The sequence below is a fragment of the Mizuhopecten yessoensis genome, unplaced genomic scaffold (genome assembly GCF_002113885.1).
Source record: "Mizuhopecten yessoensis strain PY_sf001 unplaced genomic scaffold, ASM211388v2 scaffold213, whole genome shotgun sequence".
NCBI classification, from domain to species: Eukaryota; Metazoa; Mollusca; class Bivalvia; order Pectinida; family Pectinidae; genus Mizuhopecten; species Mizuhopecten yessoensis.
The window spans coordinates 1,937,536-1,956,612 of NW_018403434.1; the positions used below are offsets into that span (position 1 = coordinate 1,937,536).

Below are 19,077 nucleotides of genomic sequence, written 5' to 3' on the forward strand. Positions count from 1 at the left end.
AGTCGATCTCATCTGTATTTGCCCATCAAGCAGGGTCAGAAGGATGTCTCCTCTCAGTCAGTATCAGGTGATTAAGTACGGTTACGACCACTCCGATGATCAGGTTCGGGCGTTGTATAAGGTGAGAGTTCATGAGGTCAGGGCCCTTGCTGTGTCATGGGCCCTTCTCAATGGGTTCTCCTTTCAGGAGGTTAAGTCTGAATTACTTATTGGACTTTTTGGGGTTTCCTTGAACCGTTCCCTACCTTGAGCATGTCTCGAATTTGCTCCGTCAGCCTTGTCTGCCTGGATACGAGACCTCCACTACGAATTCGCATTCCAAAGTAATGGTAATTATTACTGAAATGAAATCGAGGTTTTTGAAGTAAAACCTATTTGCATGATGTAATACGTACCATAACGTTATGAAGTCCCACCCTGTATTCCTCCCCATGCCTCCTCATTCCGGCTGCCTTTAGGCTCCATAAAAGGGGTTTTGAGGATGAGAGATCACTCCGTGGCTCTGTCGTCGAGATATGGTTACGTGACGGTAGGGAGGGCGGTATATTTGAATCTTTTGTTTTTGGGCTACAAAGATGGGTGTAGATATTGTTTATGCATACTCAAGTTATGGTAAGTATTCCATCATGAAAATCGGTTTTACTTCAAAAACCTCAAGTTTAAGCTGTTGTCCTACGCTCTGTCGCAAGATCACACACTTTAAACGCGACCACGCACCTATCAGACACGGTTTCAACGAGGCTGTTGTAGCATCTGCCGACTGAGCCAGATTTCCGTCCTGGAGAGTAAGGTCGAATTACTCTGTGCATGCGATGTCACTATTTATAGCATACTAGAAAATATCTTACCTGATTAGCTGGCAACGCGCAATGCAAGGTCTGTTGTTGGATGGGTAAACACAAAACAGCTAGCTACATGTATATAAATGTGTGGCAGCCGGACAGAAATGGATTAGGTGTTATGACATAAAATTATGACTAAAGTACACTTGGTGTTAAGCAAAAATGAGTGTGCGACACGAATTTAAATATCAGCCTGATGACGAAATTAGGTACGACCGTATGCACAGCTATCACAAAAAAATATGCCTGCATTGTACCAAACGAAGATACAAACTGATTATTGGTGTTCTGATTGTTTTTGTAATTGTTGAATTTGTCACCATTTTCATTGTATTAGCACGGACTGATAACTGTCAACGTCCGAAGAATGAAACGGATGCAGGGACGCCACCGACGGTACTGCCCATGCATCATGTCACCGAGAATAACAATGTTACTGACCCCGAACCTATAAACTCTCTGTGTTTCCCCTGTGCTGAAGTTGGAAGGAACATCACAAATAATGATACCGGAAACATTATCAAACTGGACAAAAAGACAAATATGTGCTGCATGGAAGACGTAGGGAATTTGAAAAAATTGTTCCTGTTGGTACGTATAGGACTAGCGATTGTTATCTTATGCAGGTCTTATAACCTTTTTTTTAAATAGCGCTTGTTATAAACAAAAGCTCTGCATCAATACATTGCATGCCCTCTTTGTGTGTGAATTTGGCCGCACTCGGTGTAACTGCCAGGTACTGTATTGATATTTATTTACATATCACCAATGGTTGCACTGTGTACACATACACAAGCTGTCTCTACCATATATAGCTATCGGTGTGACTGGAATGTTATAAACTTTAATCTTGTCGTCTGCTACGATAGCTTCACACTTTAATTTGACACAGGTAAAAGAGTACGTTTAACGTGACACTAAATCTACATGCTACCGTTTGAAGTATAGTCATCATTATTTTAAAACATTTCTGTTATCAAGCTTAATTCAAATTAATATTGCATACTTGTGTAAATAACTACATGTATATAGATCATAGAAATCCATAAAAATTACCTTACGACGATAAGGAGACTAGTGGTAAAACCAATCTTCAACAATACTGTCCGTTTGTTAATTCCATTCAACAATGATCCAATTATTCGAAACATCACTCACTTAACACAGATGCTGTTTTACATTTCCAAAAAGGTATTTTAAATAAATTAAATTGTACAACATACTGTTCACGTTGTATGTAACTTGATTTAAATCCCTTTATTTACTTTGGCGATCTGCCATAAAATATCGGTTAAAAATGCAAGGACGCATTCCAACAAAGATGACATCAGACCAACCAAGGTAATACAAGCAAGGGTAAACAACTTTTTTTATCATCAATGTTGCTTTGTCACTAACAATAAATCCTACATGCAATCTTATCGATGTAAATTTCCAGTTATCGACGATTACAGAATGTCTAAATATGGAAATACTACATTATTTAGATAATATCAATATTGCTGAATAGTTCCAGGAAATCATGTGTCACACACTCTATAAAAGGCATTAAAACATGCATAGCATGTGAGACTATTGTAATGGTCGATTGCGAACAGATGCTGTTTGTAAATGGTTGTTCGGTGCAAAAATCGAGCAATTCAGCCATACCTCTCCTCTGAAACTGTGAGGTTAATATCAACATTATTAAATTGAAAACATTCTAAGGTGATGGGGATTAAGCGTTTTCTCCACTGTATATAGGTATTATCAATCATTTTGGCCATTTTTGCTGACAAAATTTTAAAACTGTTGAGATCCAAACTCTATACACATGTTAAATTGCAAGACATAAAGAGAAGAGTACTGATATTCTATCAGACATGGCCTATATAACCAGCTTTAAAAAGTCCTGTAACTATAGAAGACAAAGTACCGACGTGTGGCATACATTTCATTTAAATGTACTGAGGGTTAAAATATAGGTCATTTAATCTTTCGGTTCAAATTGGTCAACAATACTTAAAAATTATTTACTTTTGCCGATGTCAATACATTTTTATTTGAACCTGACAGAGTGATATCGACCGATAGTCCTACGTTTATATATAACGTATTTTGTCAATAGATAACATAAGATGAAAAAGTGAAAGTGAGAATTAATTGACATATTCCCAAGTTATTTTCCTCAAAATGCAACTTTTTATATTATGTAGAAAATATAATACAAATACATATTTAAGCAAAAGAATAAAAAACTGTCCAACAAAAATGAAACAAATATGCATATATGTATCACAAAGGTTGTGTCACACGTTTTATGATTCAAGTCATTACGTAAACTATATTTATAGAGATTAACAACAGAAATATGGAAATACTACATTATTTAGATTAAATCAATATTGTTGCATAGTTCCAGGCGATCATGTGTCACACACTCTATAAAAGGCATTAAAACATGCATAGCATGTGAGACTATTATAATTGTCGATTGCGAACAGATGCTGTTTGTTTAAGGATTGGTTGTCATATTTTTGACGTTTATTGGCGTGTATTTTACACGCAAACAAACGTCAAAAAATATGACAACCAATCCTTATATTTAATTAGAAACCAACGAAATTAGTTGTGCAATGTTGCGAGTATTGTTAATTGCTGTTTTAAAACTCTTATGCACACCGACTGGGTCAGCGGTAAATTGTTCGGAACAGCCGGGTAGTTTCGCATTCCACAGTCGTTGTCAAGGGCAACCAGGCCGACAAAAACAATAAACAAGAAAGGTCCACAGTAAACACATCAATTTAATAATAGATTTTTTTTTATTTAGATGCATATATGTCAATTACCAATTTATATACTAACATGTGACCATTTTAATATATGTTGTGGTCATTTAGCGATATAACTGTCATACAATAACATTTTAAGACATAACACAGCGGAACATCGCCACTTGGCGGTAATTAGGTCAGTGTACCACTACACTGACCTAATCCCCGTTGTAGTTCATTGGAAAATATGTTACAATGGGACCAGTAGAGTTATCTAGGCCCTATGCAGTGCAAATGTAAATATAAATATAAATGGTTGTTCGGTGCACAGCTGCTAGTTGCAGCTTTTCATTCTGACCAATCATCGTCTCATATTAATTATTGTACGTTTTACATCGATGAAAACAAGAAACCGGTTTTCGTCTGAAGCGGGAAAACGAATACGACCGAATCGTATGAATAACAGTGTAGTGTTTATTTAGTTACCTAAATTAAATTAAATTGAACATCTATTAATTTGCATACAGTATGGCGAAACGGCGCAAAGCAAAGCGTATGCACCCGGATGCTGGGGTGTTTAACAGGTTTTTTTTATCCAGCCCGGTATGTTTATGCATGTATATATGTTAATGTTTGTCTCAAAAGCTCATTAGAGCTTGTACATTTGTTTATTCTGCGACTTGCCGACTTTAAATGAAGTAAATTTATCTAATCTTCCCCGGTCCGCTGAACCAAAGTAATCTTTGGCCGTACCCGTGTCGTATGTCCGTCTTTTTATTGAACAGCGAAAATTGGTGGGGCCGTGCAAAAAGCGAGCAATTCAGCCATACCTCTCCTCTGACACTGTGAGGTTAATATCAACATTATTAAATTGAAAACATTCTAAGGTGGTGGGGCTTAAGCGACTTCTCCACTGTATATAGGTATTATCAAACATTTTGGCCATTTTTGCTTACAAAATTTTAAAACTGTTGAGATCCAAACCCTATACACATGTTAAATTGCAAGACATAAAGAGAAGAGTACTGATATTCTATCAGACATGGCGTATATAACCAGCTTTTAAAAAGTCCTGTAACTATAGTAGACAAATTACCGAAGTGTGGCATACATTTCATTAAAATGTACTGAGGGTTAAAATATAGGTCATTTAATTTTTCGGTTCAAATTGGTCAACAATATTTATAAATTATTTATTTTTGCTGATGTCAATACATTTTTATTTGAACCTGATAGAGTGATATCGACCGATAGTCCTACGTTTATATATATCGTATTTTGTCAATAGATAACATAAGATGAAAAAGTGAAAGTGAGAATTAATTGACATATTCCCAAGTGTTTTTTTCTCAAAATAAAACTTTTTTTTATATTAATGTAGAAAATATAGTACAAATACATATTTAAGCAAAAGAATAAAAAAAACTGTCCAACAAAATTGAAAAAAATATGCATATATGTATAATCAAGTCATTACGTAAACTACATGTATATTTATAGAGATTAACAAAATATACAAAAGTAAACATCAGATACTAAGTTCAAGTTTGTTATTGTACATTAACATCATGCATTTAGAAACATGAGGTACACGTTTATGGTCACGTGCAAGACCCATTTAGAAACATGGGGTCGATAGCTATCAATTAGCAAAACTAAGACCTAGTATTAGACCATTATAATCAAGGAAAACCAGACCATATCATTCGATATGTGCATTCTTGCCATGAAACTAGCGGCTGATATACCAAACATATTTGCATATAAAAATCAATATAGTCATGAACAATATTTTCTTTCCATGTTTTTTTATGCTACGTAAATCATTCCAATTCTTAGTTACGCTGAAGTAAGCTTAAATATGCAATATAATGGGATGTCATTAGGATGTGTATGTTAAAACACAACATTTGAAGGAATTGTTTAGCAACATCAGAAGAACCTTATCCCGTGTTGTTATTTATCGAGCAAAATCGAAACAGAAAATGGCTGCTCTGGTCTGGTCTCTGAGTAACTGAGCAGTTACCCATTTATCTCCGATTATCACCAGTTCTACTTGAAAAAATTAGGTTTACAAATATTTCATATGTTACATGGAAGTTTATTAAAAACCATTTCCTGATATATATGATGACTTAGCGAATAATCAAACTGGAAAACATGTATGTTCTCTCCGTTGTATTATAATGAGTAACATTGAACCATGTATACACAATTTCAGATTTAATATAATTGCATCAATAATTATGTACTATGTATCTAGCCGTGGCATTTATATGCCATAACTGTTTTGTATTTAATATCAAGTTTAGAATATTCAATTTACATACATTCAATTTAATAAATGGGGTCAAAGCCGATTATTATATATTTTTTCTGATTCTTGATATTTTTATTGCTTAGTAAGATCTTTATCTTTGCTATTGCTAGTCAACACTTTTTCATATGACAGATCATCAACGAGTACTATAGGAACGTAGTGCACAATTCAGCTACGGACTATCAAGGTCCAGAGGCAAACAACTCGACCAACACAGAGGACCCAAGCGAAGGTAAAATAGGATTGAGATAAATCAAATATATCTACATATTTCAAATATCTCAGAAGCAGAAGCAAAGCTACAGTTTTGTTATAGAAACAATTTCACAATATTCACACACCTGTACGGTATATCCAGTATTTTAAGGGAAGCATAAACAATTCCATATTTCCGGGAGTGTATAATTGATAGAAATAGAATGAATATGATAAAGGTTTCTGCTTATAGCTTGATAAAATTGCATATTAATACCACATATTTAGGCGACTTGTGATACAAACGATAATGATAAAGCTCAATATTTTAAACATATGTTTACAAAAAATATGTTTTTAAATTAATAATTAGATTTCTACTGGTTTGCTCCTGTGATATAGAAGACGCATTCGCAATTAAAATATAATGTATTAGTATTTATACTTCTTTATTGTATTACATAACGATCATAAATTAACTTGTATAATTATCCACATTGTGTATGTACTTTAAAGGGGCATCACGGTAAAGTAACTTTATTTTTTGTCTTTTTTTCAAATACTACATAAACATATCAAGTGAGACTCCTTATGGAAAATAACAATCGGATTTTGCTGAAATAGATTCATAAAAATGATTAAATCTAAGAAAATCATCGGTATTTCTACCTGTCTGACCTACGTTTTGTTCAGGGATTTCCCTCTACTAGCGCATGTGCATAGCACACCATTTCTTTGTAAACAAAATGACTGGACGTGTGAAGTAAGCGAAAGAAAAGTGTTGTACCGTATCAGCTACGAAACGCAAAGTTGCCAAATGGTCAAAAGATAGCGCAAGGAGTACGTCACGGAATCATTATTGCAGGTGGGCAGTATTCAAAGGAGAAAATAACTGCCGTAGCAGTTAGTACGGTGCATGTATTCCTCCGGATAGCCGGTTAAGCTGAAATGGAATCGACAGAAATGCTAGCGCTGTTTATGTTATGAATAAATATCTAAAACTATTAAGCACGCTAGTATCTTTGTCTGAGTTTGAACACAGATGAACTTAGTTTAATATGTTAATGGGCATGTNACTTGGTTTCATAGTGCGGTAAGAAGTTGCAGTTGCCTGACGGCCCCTCTCTGGGGGCCCCTTTGGAAACCGTTTCATCTCGCTCGCACAATTTGTGTTTACTGCCTAGTCAGGTGACGTTATCGGCGCTATTTTTAGCAGGGCTTTCCCGAACAATTCAAGTGGTCAAACTGGACATTTGGAACGGACTATGAATATGGGGATAGCGAGGTAACATAAGTGGAAGTGCATACAATACATACATTCATTAAAAACAAAACGCCTTTTCACGTGATGTCCCTTTAACTTTGGGCATAACATATTTCATATTACCATACCACTTTATGAAGGAAAGCATACCTTTGAAAGTGTACAAACAGTCTTGATATATTCAAGAGTTGATCTGACCGTAACAATAAACTAGGTATCTATTTGTTGGAATTGACTTCTGAACATCATTAGTGGATGGCCAATATGGGGGTTATGGACTGTGTATGGTTTGTACATTTTTGGGAGATAAATGATAAATATATTTAGATAAAGTAAAACCAGTGGAAGGGAGACAATCTTCGCACAACATTTTCATTCATTCTACTTTGGAGGAGTAACTTCCCCTTTATTTATCTAAAATTTCAATGTCTAAGATTTAGTGTGTTGACATCATCTCTGCTTTTATTTTATTCCTTTTTTATTTGAAAGTCGCCCATCATTTAACATTGTTTGCGAATATATTGCAAACTTTGACCTATTTTCTTTAATAACATCTTCTCGCAAAATTCAACTGTTACATGAACACAAGCATAAACAAGAAAATTATGGTAATATCGGCTTTTCAAAAATAGTACACATGTTATGTACTAGATAAACATAATCTAAAGACAGATTTCCATATTTAAAGACCTCTGTCTCACTGAAAATTTATCATACAATTTACATACCTCCCTTACCTTTCATTTTGTATATAGACTGGATAAGAGATCTGCCACTGTTAATGTAGCTTGATTAGCTACTGCAGTCGTGAATTGGTCGGAGGTTCAAGATTCCCATCTATCAGTTTCGGAATTCTTTAAACAATGATTTTGATTTAAAAATAATCCACAAGGTATCAGTTTATTTTCAGAATTGATATATTTACGTTATGGTTGTAACAGCCAAGTAATATGAGGGAAAAGTATTGCTTTTCTGCCACGCTAGGTTTTCCAGCGACGAGCTAAGACCAAGGGACGCTGGTTGCGCAACACCGAACGTGGTCAGTGGTTGGATAGGGGCTCATATGCATGTGTATTCTTATACATGTGAAAGTTTCCGATTAATAGTTTTTAACAATTGTAAGGTAATTTTCCAAAGAAAAATAACGCTTTTTGAGCAGAATTTGGATGTATTGAAGAAACAACATTGATACAAAACAACAAATAGCAACGTCTGCTGAGTCTATGATTGTGGATATCATTTTGTCAATGACTAGATACGAACAGAACAGCAATCTTCAAAACTTCAGAGAGGAGTGCTTAATGTTACTTATATATATACATGTATAGATATACTATGGTAAGATGATACATTGACTCGCTTAATTAACAAACCACTGTAAATGGGGGTTGCAGTTACATGTAGAACAAAACACTGTGTTGGTGTGAAATATAGTAACATATTTTTACTTTTCAGCTGTTGGAGCGGTTGCTGGCTATGTAGGAGGATCGGGCCGTGAACCTTCAACATCGGCTATACCAGCATTTTGGACGAAGAGGAAGGTCGCTGCTCATATGTTTCTTGACAACAAGCTGCTGAGAAGTTCAAATGCAATTGGTATGTAGATTGGTTATATTTTATATGTAAATGTTATCTTCAATAAATGTGCGTATTTAGAATACAGACGTTAGATCATTAGAATAGGGTTCCTTTCCTAGAGGTTTTCGTCCCGCTTTATTAACTATTTGTATTAATATGAAATTTCAAGGTCGACATGGCTATTGACTTTGACTCACTGCTGTAATAGATTTCCATAAACACAGTGTGTGCAATGTGCTTTATGATTATATCGATCACAGCACTTGAAATGTTTTCATCTCTAGCAAAGTAAATGTGTTTTACCGATAACGAAAACAAAACCGAAATAGTATAGCAGCAGTATCGAAAGTAATATAGAACATGTGTTGACGATATTTAAACTTACTTTGTTCAGTTTGTAGATGAAGGGAATATAGGAGGATCCCCCGTTCAATCTCACACGCATTATACACGTAAGGTTTCATGACTAAAAACACTGTGAAAGTCTTCAAAACCTCCGCGGATGCATAACAAAACATGATATCATATTTTTGTAGAACTTCGCCTATAGAGTTGATAAACAGGGGGTGCTGAATCTTCCGGTCCGTTGAACAGTCCGTCCGTTTACGATGATGGTGTCCGGGCAAACATTAACCTAAAATTAAGTCATCTGTACATTAATGATTCAACGACAAAAAGTCATTTAAAGGTACAAAGCCCTAAGACAATACCACCGAGGTTGGTTCTGTAAATCGTTCCGAGCCATGACATCTGTATTTTTGTGTGTCTAAAACTAAGGACGGATGATTCGAAATAAATTTTCCGCAGTGTACATTTTGGATGTGTCCGTCGTAATTATCATAACACTCATCGAGAAAATACATGTTTTCAGGTGTGGTCTTAATTAATGTGATTAAGTGGGTACTTTAGCAATTGCGACTTAAATCAAAAGTGTAATTAATGAATGACATACACCCAAACTATCGTAAAATACATTTACGCTGAAATACTGTATTAGTTCTTTGTTACGTTTTACTAGCGCTATCGATGTGGTTGTTGAATACTTGGAATTACTTCATTTAAAAGAGTCATCTGCATATTGTTATCCTAGTTCGGTGAGTTACTGTAATTACAACACATACGTGGCCGACCATAGAAGATCGTGTCCACGGTCCTTCGCCTTGTACGGGTAAGTGAACTTTTTATCTCAGACAGTATATGTATATCCATGCTCTCTTGTTAAGTAAACTGTTAGCGACCCATACTTAATATCTGTGTCTACATCGTTTTACATGATGAAAAGTAATCACAGTTTAAGGTACAGCACTTTTACAGCAAATTTTCGATATATTGTTGAAACGAATCACATATATTGAACATACATGAGTGTATATATATAAGACAATAACTGTAAGGATTTAATAAGATCATATTTTCCGGTTCTCAGACGATAACTTTGTACCATAAAGTTTAACATTTTGTGGAATGTTTTATCCTTACATTATATGTTGATACATTTCAAATGCTTGTACGTGATGTGTTTTACACGAATCTTACAACTTTGCCGGTTTGGTGAACGCACGGGGTAACAAGGGAGGGGAGGGGGCAACTGTGTAGATAGGGATGGTCTTAATAGGCGAAGAAGTTAGTACTTAGAAATCCGCTGTTTTGTTTTGTGTGCCCTTAAGCTTGAGATGCTAACAGAAACAATGGATATTTGTTGCCGATATCGCAACGCTTACGTTCTCCACTTTGATTTCGTTATTCACACGTTTTGTTGTCTATTTTCTACGTTGGAACCCCCCATCAATATGTGTCCGGCTCCATTGTGCACATTATGATCTAACAGTGTGGTGGTAATACCGATTGGCTTTTGAATATCTCTGTTGTCAATGGACACATTTGTCACTCCACATCGGCTGGTAATATGCCATACTATCACAATCAAACCAATTTCTGGCAAACAGTTTGAAAGAACTGTTATTTTGCAAATGGCTATACACTTATACATGTTGATCCCCCAGAATAGTAATGCAATGTCCTGTTCCGTGGTTCTTTCATTCACCTCGACTTAACGCGAATAAAGCAGACATAAACAGGAGCTTCAAATGGACACAGTTGTCTGATTATGTCAACGACAAGTAAGCACAAAGTCCTTATGGTAGGCTTTGCAAACAATTGAAATTGCGGATTAAGCCTGTATTAAATAGGACTCAATATGACTGCTTATACACGAGTTTTGATTGAGAATGATATATTTTCTTCGTTATTATTGGTTTCAGAAAATGAAGTCACAGTAACTGTGGATGATACAAAATCAAGAGAAACAGGAACTGCTGTTGTGAATTCAATTTCATTTTTGACATTTTTTATTGACAAATGAAGTCAAACAGGAGTAGGCATAATTGATTGCCTATATAAGTCCTCTCCCAACAGCAATATCAGTGGTTAACATAGTATCTACATAATCCGACATCTACATTTTAAAACGTAAAGGGGAAGTAATTCCTCCAAAGTTGATAATGTAATAGTGATGTGTGCAAAATAGTTTCCCTTTAATTAAAGGACTGGTAATAAACAAGTTTACATTAGATATAACTACATTTTGTAATTTTTTATGAAGCGTTTGAATCATATATATTTGATAAATTGTCTGTATCTCCACAAAAGATACAGGCCTTACAAGGTCGTGTATAAAAGACAACTCCGCAGCTAATCTTTTAAATAGTAATTTGAAACAAAATCGGTGCATTTTGCTTTTAGAGTATAACAATAAAGGTATCAATGAGTATTTCGACAAAATAGTTTATGTTCATTGTAAATTTAGAGCACACGACTACTCCAAACGAGACATGTCAGAATTTCACAGAAAACACTGTCTGTTGACAACATTTAAAGTACTAGTTGTATAGGTAATTATGTGCATGTTTAACTATTGATTCGTGTTTCATATTACTGGAAAATAAACAATTTACATATTTCTAAATTGATGTTTTGTACTTTATCTAAAAAAAAAACCACAAATATCATGGTTTTATAGTCTCTGATATGGTGTACCACATTTCTTTAAGGACAGGTGTACCAAGGCCAGTCTTTTTTAAACCAAGTGATTCCAATATCATTTTAATTAAATTTAAAACATAATTGGGAACACAATTTAACAAATTTGAAGAGTGTCAAGTTAAACATCGATATATTGTATTCATTTAAATATATACAACTACAAATATTGGACAGTTGCGATACATTAAATAACATTGTATGTTATTAACTTGTCGATGACGACGATACCACGTTGTCATGGGTGCATGATATCTATGAATTAAAAGTCTATGTCATCGACATTATTCCTTAGACGTTTTTCATTCCACGACAACAAGTCTACGCGTAGACGTTAATCTCTACGCAAACGCATTTGAAAATGATTGAAACCAAAGTCCTATTAACTCTTTATGTGTAAGTTCAGCTGAAATATATAATACCAATATCTTCAAAAAATATTTGATAACCGTCTTATAGTTTCGAGGTAAAGAAGAGAAAACAAATATGAAGTAATGCCTAGAGATTTAGTTCGGACGGAAATATGTTTTCCTCAAAGAACAATATTCTGATATACATGTGTGTGCTGTTCTTGCTTCTAGTTATGTATTGTTAATTCATATGCTGAATATTTGACAAAATATAGGGTATGTTCAATACATTGAAAAGCCATTGACAAATAGATTTTGTTTAACATAGGACATCACTGTACAGTTTTAGTCGATTTATCGAGGAAACCTACAGGAGATAAATGGTGTATTACCAAATATAACATATTTGTTATTCAATAATATTTTGTACTGCCTTATACTCTCTGACAAGATGGAGGTATTGTAATATCTTTTTAGAATTTCTGTAGATGATGACCAAACTTATGCAATACATCTGATTCATGCATACTCTGATTACGTACTGCGTCTTTGATATGTTCGTGTGTTCCTGGCAGTATCTGTCAACGAATGACACTTTATGATCATAAAATAATTGAAAGTGTATTTAAATTAAACGAACTACAAAAATAACGAAACTAAATTTTACACATTCTGAACTAATTAGCAAATTATTGCAATCTTCGTAAAGATAGTTAACGTGTTATGATTGCTATGGACCAATATCTAATAGAGTGATTTTATTATCAAGGATGCGATTTACGATCTGGATCAAATGAGATGAGCGATTGAGAGTGTCATGTGACCACTAACCATAATATGTGTTATATATTTAATAGCGCCTAGGATCCCATGGGATGGACATGACTACCACAACCTGTCGATGACCAGCCACCTACTGGTGTACGACCCTGACAAACGGAGTATTCAGGTCAAACAGTACGGCCTGTATTTCGTCTACTCCTCCATCACATTCCAGACACCACCAACTGATCTGAATGCACAGGTATACCATATGCTATTACGGGAACACTACCTGCTGCCAAACACAGGGGCGATCATGATGATGATGAATAAATATGGCGGAGGAAAGCAGTCAAGTGGCTTCTACACAAGCTTCCTCTGCGGCGTATTTAAGTTACGTGCGGATGATGAAATCTTCGTGAAAGTCTCAAATGTCTCCTTCCTGTACGACTTCCATTATTCTAACTATCTTGGTCTATATAGGTTGTCTCTTGCATAAGTTTTAACACAATTCGAAATAGACATTGGGCGGTGAACAGGGACCTGAGAGTCAACTACATCGATTACATCTGAACCAATCATGATGTGTACTGAAAATCATTAAAAGTTTAAGGGGTTTCGATCAACATAGGATGAAATGCTATCCTAAATTATGATAAAAATGTAAGTGAAAATGTTAGGAATCTCATGAAATTTTACAATAGTATCCTGCCAACTGTCCTGCTGCAAATGTTACATTTCTGATTGCTGTAGAAAAGATGCTTGGCATCGATGGGAAGATGGACACATTTTCTTTCAATAACCTTCTAATACAGGTAAATGTGTTTTTTGAACACAGGAATTAGCATCGTTTCCTTTTAAATCACACGTCAATCCCTTGTTTAAGGCATCGTGTAGAAGTTGTAATTGATTCTCATCCGCCCTCTGTGGACACCATCTAAATATAACACTCTCTAAAGATGTGAAACCACAGTAAAACAGACTGTATCAAGTACTTCTCCTAAACCAAAAAAACCGCGAATGAATACCGTTAATGTAACGTGCACTTTTCATCAGATGGTTACGATTTAGACGAGGGTAGGTATTGGCTCGCCGTATAGGTCAAGCACATCTTTCCGAACGAGTTTGATACGGAAACTGGTATTTACTGTGTCTTTGACACAATGTCGGTCAGAGATTTTAGCATATGATAGCAAAGTATATATAGTGAAACGGTAGCTATGATCTCTATGACATACTGTACTACTGTGTGCTATCTGGCATGAGCTTCAAATTACTCACTCTCTCACTCCGAGATCGTGGGAAAAGGAAGTAATATCTGAAAGGGTAAAGTATCTTTCCGATGACACGGCGGTTTCCCATTTTTCTTATGAGATAAGCAACGTTTCTTCACTTTACCGCGTTATTTTACGAGTTATTCAGAGTAGTTATTTGCACCACGACGTTAAAAGACAATGCACACGACGTTAACAAAATATAAGTATTACTTGTACAAACACGTCTTTCTTGACGAGAGCCGGATATTGCCTTTGATGAGTTGCTGGAAGAAGCGTTGGTGCTGACGTAGTTATCAGTAGCGATATACCTAATGACACGTGCATCGCGACAACAGGTTGGATTAGTGTATACCCTGCAGTACCTGGTGCAGATCTCTTCGAATTCGGTGTTGAGAATTTATTCATAAATAGTTTGACCGTACGACTCCTCTTTGGAGACTCAGGATCTTCGGCAACTGTATTAACTAAGGTTTGATCCGACGGAATAGCGTTTGTAGTGAACGTCCAATGAGAGGACGTGTCTAATATTGGTAGCGTAAATCGTGGATCTGTAGGCTAGAGGAAACTCACTTTTTCTATTTTGAAGCACCCTCTGTCTTAACGCGAGGATGTATCGCCCTACTTAATTGCTTGTTCACGACTTTTCGCCGACTTTTTGTATGCTGATATCCTGACGCGCACGTCATGTGATTATACATTAACTTGCATAAATATTTTGAACTCAGCCGCTAAGAAAATTATTTCATCATCGACCAGATTGGAGTAATGACATAAATCGTCTTTGAAAAAAAGCATGATGATGTTGACCGAACTGAATATCTGCGTCACTTACTTACAAATGCCACTGATGGCATTCCCATGGAGGAGATGTAACGTAAGAAATTGTGTTTGGGCAGTTTGGTATAAATCTAACAACAAAGCACAAAGTATTGATTTTCGGAACATAATACGGACTACTTCATGATGTGAGCCTGATATCACTTTATGATAACCTTTGTCAAAACGATGATACAAAGATGCGTGACACAGATGGTCTTTTTACGTAATGCACAATTGTTGTCAAGCATTGGTCTAATTTAAATATCAGGTTATTTAGATGTGTTATAACTTGCTGAAACAGCAATGGTTGTCGTTTGAAGCGATTTTCGTTTTGTTATGCTTCTATTGAACAATATAAGTTGCTCGTTCAATAGCCTCGTTATTCCAAATGTATACGGACTGGACCATATCGATAGAACACAGCAATGGACATATTTCTGTAGACAATATATGTGTATGTTCTTTATGATGGCGTATGCTAATAATCATTTGCAAGCCGGGCAGTTGTTTATACTGCTTTTGAAGCAGGTTTAAGCGCTTATGACTATGGTATTACATGTACTATAAGACACTGTTGAAATTTGTTTAAGTTTCATAGCACAACCAGTGAAGTACTTAGGTGTGACGTTTCAATTACTAGAACGAGATATACTACATAATGTCAAATACACCAGGCAAATGAAAAACACTGGTGTAAATACGATTTTCTTATCATTCGGCAAGTACTTTTCAAAGTGGTGATACGTTACCACGCTTCTGACGATTAAACCTTTCGTTTTCTATCAAAACATCCCACATTACATTGTCTAACGTATCGCATCTCTTCTACCTATTATTGCATTGCTTGCGAGCTCAAGTGTGAAAACGACAACACGTATTAACACGGCATTCTGCTTAAAATGAAAGTGCCAATGGTGTTCGTACACAAACGTTAAAGTCTGTTTTATGTACCTATAACATTATAACACGTACGTACGATAAACGTTTTTCTTAAGGAACTCTGTGCCATTGCCGCAAATAACAGCTAATGTTTCGCATTGGACACTTTATTTCCGACAGTGTTATAGATTTGACACATTAATTCTGAAAAGACCGCTTTGTGGAGCAGTTTAGAAAATATAATTAAGATGAAGGAAATAAGATTAATCCATTGAAGTGTTCTGCGTGTAAGAATTAGCAGGGCTAGACCTGGAATTCAAACCACGGACCTCAAATTGATGTACTGTCTTTCTAGCTGACTTAGCTTTCGGGTTAACCTAAGTGCCAAAGCCCAGCAGTGCTACAGTTATGGTCAAAATGTAGTACATGTTAGGTCCCTTTGTATACGAAAAACCAGAATACAGGGTGACAGGGAGCTCTAATTCGTCAGTCTTTCTATTCTAAAATTGGTTGTGTATGTGGTCCAGAAACCTTTGAAACAGGTGAATTTAAGCCTGATGAATATTGACGGTATATGGCATTTAACATATTGTATATTTAGAAACAGAAGCACAAAATAGACAATAGATATATATAAACAAAGCAATAGAAAAAAACAAAAACATAAAAACATTATTTTGTTTATTATATATTTATTTATCAATCAATCAATCAAAGTAGAAAAACCCAAGAAATGTCAATATCGTGAAGTAAGTCTAAAAATAGTATTTTTTATCAAAAACAAAATGCTTATTAACAGCAATGCCTTTTTGCCATGAATCTGAAATTTACTTAAATTAATATTGAACCAAATTAAATGTGACTTTAAAGCAAATTTGCAAAAGCTATTAAACTATTTTGAAATGTTATACATTTGTATGCTCAACATGTAGCCTATACTAGTCCTTGAAGTAGATGAAGAGATGCAGATAAAGATCTCATAGCCTTAGAGTTAAACTTCATAGTTTACTTCTACACGCCAAATGATCATTCGTACTCAAGGACAATAGAATGTTATAGAGAGTTGACATTAATTAGTTCTTGCTCTGGACAAACTTATATATTGATGTCCAAATGACCGTTGAATTTAATCTATTATTACGAATCTTTACGACGTGATTTTATTGCAGTCTTTCATTTTAAAGATAAATGATTCCCAACTCACACAATACAAGAGGTCCAAAAGGCATATATCGATTTGGTTGTTCATCTGATCTCTTGCTATAATAAACTAAGTATAAGTGGTCATTGTCATGAACCAGCTTTGATAGGTCATTGGTTATCTTTATTTATTTATCATGTTTTCTGTATTTATTTTTTAATTCCTTTTCGACGCCATTAAGCTTACTACATTGATATATGTAACAACCTCTTGTGACCAAAGTAAAGTGTAAATGGACTTCGGCAAAATATGTACTTACATTTATCATAGTCGTTTTCTAGCATAGGTAAGACGGAGGTTTTGAGGTTTTTACATAACGTTACTAACAGAGACACTTTGACGTTGACTTGACGATTATTGACGATTTCATAAGAATAAAAACGATATTTGCCAGCTTTTATACATTTAACATTTATAATATTATACACCAGTAATGGTTCTATGTGTTTTGTGTGTGCACAAAGGTCTTTGTTAAAACCGAAAAATGTCTGACCAAAAAAGATCATGTGCTGCCTTCTGTCATTTTTTAAAACAAACATATAGCATTTCATTTTAGAATACTGACAAGAAATAACATATTTTGATTTAAGAAGTGAAAGTAGAAAATCATGATTTTTTCTTTTCTTGCGTTTGACATTCTTTTGTTCCTTACAGGCCACTGACATCATGTTGGCAATGATTGACAAAATATCGACATTTTCCATTGTACTTCCGTTGTAGCGTTCTCCCGGCCCTCTGTGCATATTTCAAAGGTTTCTTTGTGATTTTAAAAGAGACATATACATATCACAGAACATAACAGCTATTGTTAACCGATGTAAAACATGTAATCCGGTACGTACATCAATGAAACGCTACGAACATGACAAATAACACATGTAATCCGGTACGTACATCAATGGCACGGTACGAACATGACAAATAACACATGTAATCCGATACGTGCATCAATGGTACGGTACGAACATGACAAATAACACATATAATCCGGTACGTGCATCAATGGTACGGTACGAACATGACAAATAAATACTAATATCTGTATAGAAACCTTCACATAGATATGGACATCATATTTACATTCCAGGTAGAATGAAATATATGTCTGATATCATTAGTATTCGTCTTGCAACTATAGATCAAATAATTATCGTGATAGGAGATAAAATGCGTTGGATGATGTTAGATATGCTTTTTTAATGTTGAAAAGGGTTACGTATCAGGAGCGTGTGTGGTAATCACCATCTTGGAATGTACGTGCCGAAAATTACGAAAATTTTAATCACATCAATGAGTTGTCTTTATATATATGTGTGTGTACATCGCTATGTGCAAGCAAAATATAATAAACATGTTTTTTAACTGTTTCATAGGAACAGTACTATATCGTTTTAATACATGTGATACGGTAGCATACATATAAATTGATACTGGCCTATCATAGTCCCTAAGGGAATGTTGAACAACAGGTCAACTATAAATGTCTGGTGTCGAAAATGTAAATATATGTTCAAAATTCATGTAATTATAATTATTATGATTTTTGTCTTGCGTTGTTTGTTTTAAATTTTATTTGTTTTTTATAATTTAGTAACGATATCACTATCAGTAAGCTTTATTGAATAGCATCATGGCTTCCCTGATTAAATATAAGTAAACCAAGGATAATTTTGGAGGAATACTTTGTTTTGTTAATATACGTACATACACAAGAAATAAGTCTGCTTTCAGTATTCTGTTTGTTTTAACTTTTTGTTGTTTTTTGGAGGGGGATGTTTTTGTTTTTTTTTGGACAATT

At 34.9% G+C, this 19,077-nt stretch overlaps 1 protein-coding gene and 1 long non-coding RNA gene across 2 annotated transcripts; both read left to right on the plus strand.

Moving 5' to 3' along the window:
• Positions 1-848: 848 nt before the first annotated feature.
• LOC110441405 lies at positions 849-17,651 on the plus strand. The gene is made up of 4 exons (XM_021484561.1): positions 849-1,433; positions 6,048-6,147; positions 8,830-8,970; positions 13,199-17,651. Exons 1-4 carry the CDS (start codon positions 1,005-1,007, stop codon positions 13,600-13,602), a joined length of 1,074 nt encoding a protein of 357 aa, XP_021340236.1. The 5' UTR covers positions 849-1,004; the 3' UTR covers positions 13,603-17,651.
• Positions 8,977-12,793, plus strand: LOC110441571. The gene is made up of 3 exons (XR_002461886.1): positions 8,977-9,640; positions 10,043-10,120; positions 11,214-12,793. It is a non-coding gene; the product is annotated as an uncharacterized LOC110441571 (long non-coding RNA).
• Positions 17,652-19,077: the final 1,426 nt, after the last annotated feature.

Excerpts from the sequence above, each read along its gene's own strand:
- LOC110441405 (XM_021484561.1), top strand. The coding sequence starts at position 1,005 with ATGAGTGTGCGACACGAATTTAAATATCAGCCTGATGACGAAATTAGG. Across the intron at positions 6,148-8,829 it reads CACAGAGGACCCAAGCGAAG|CTGTTGGAGCGGTTGCTGGC; the intron begins GTAAAATAGGAT and ends TTTACTTTTCAG. Across the intron at positions 8,971-13,198 it reads GAGAAGTTCAAATGCAATTG|CGCCTAGGATCCCATGGGAT; the intron begins GTATGTAGATTG and ends TATATTTAATAG.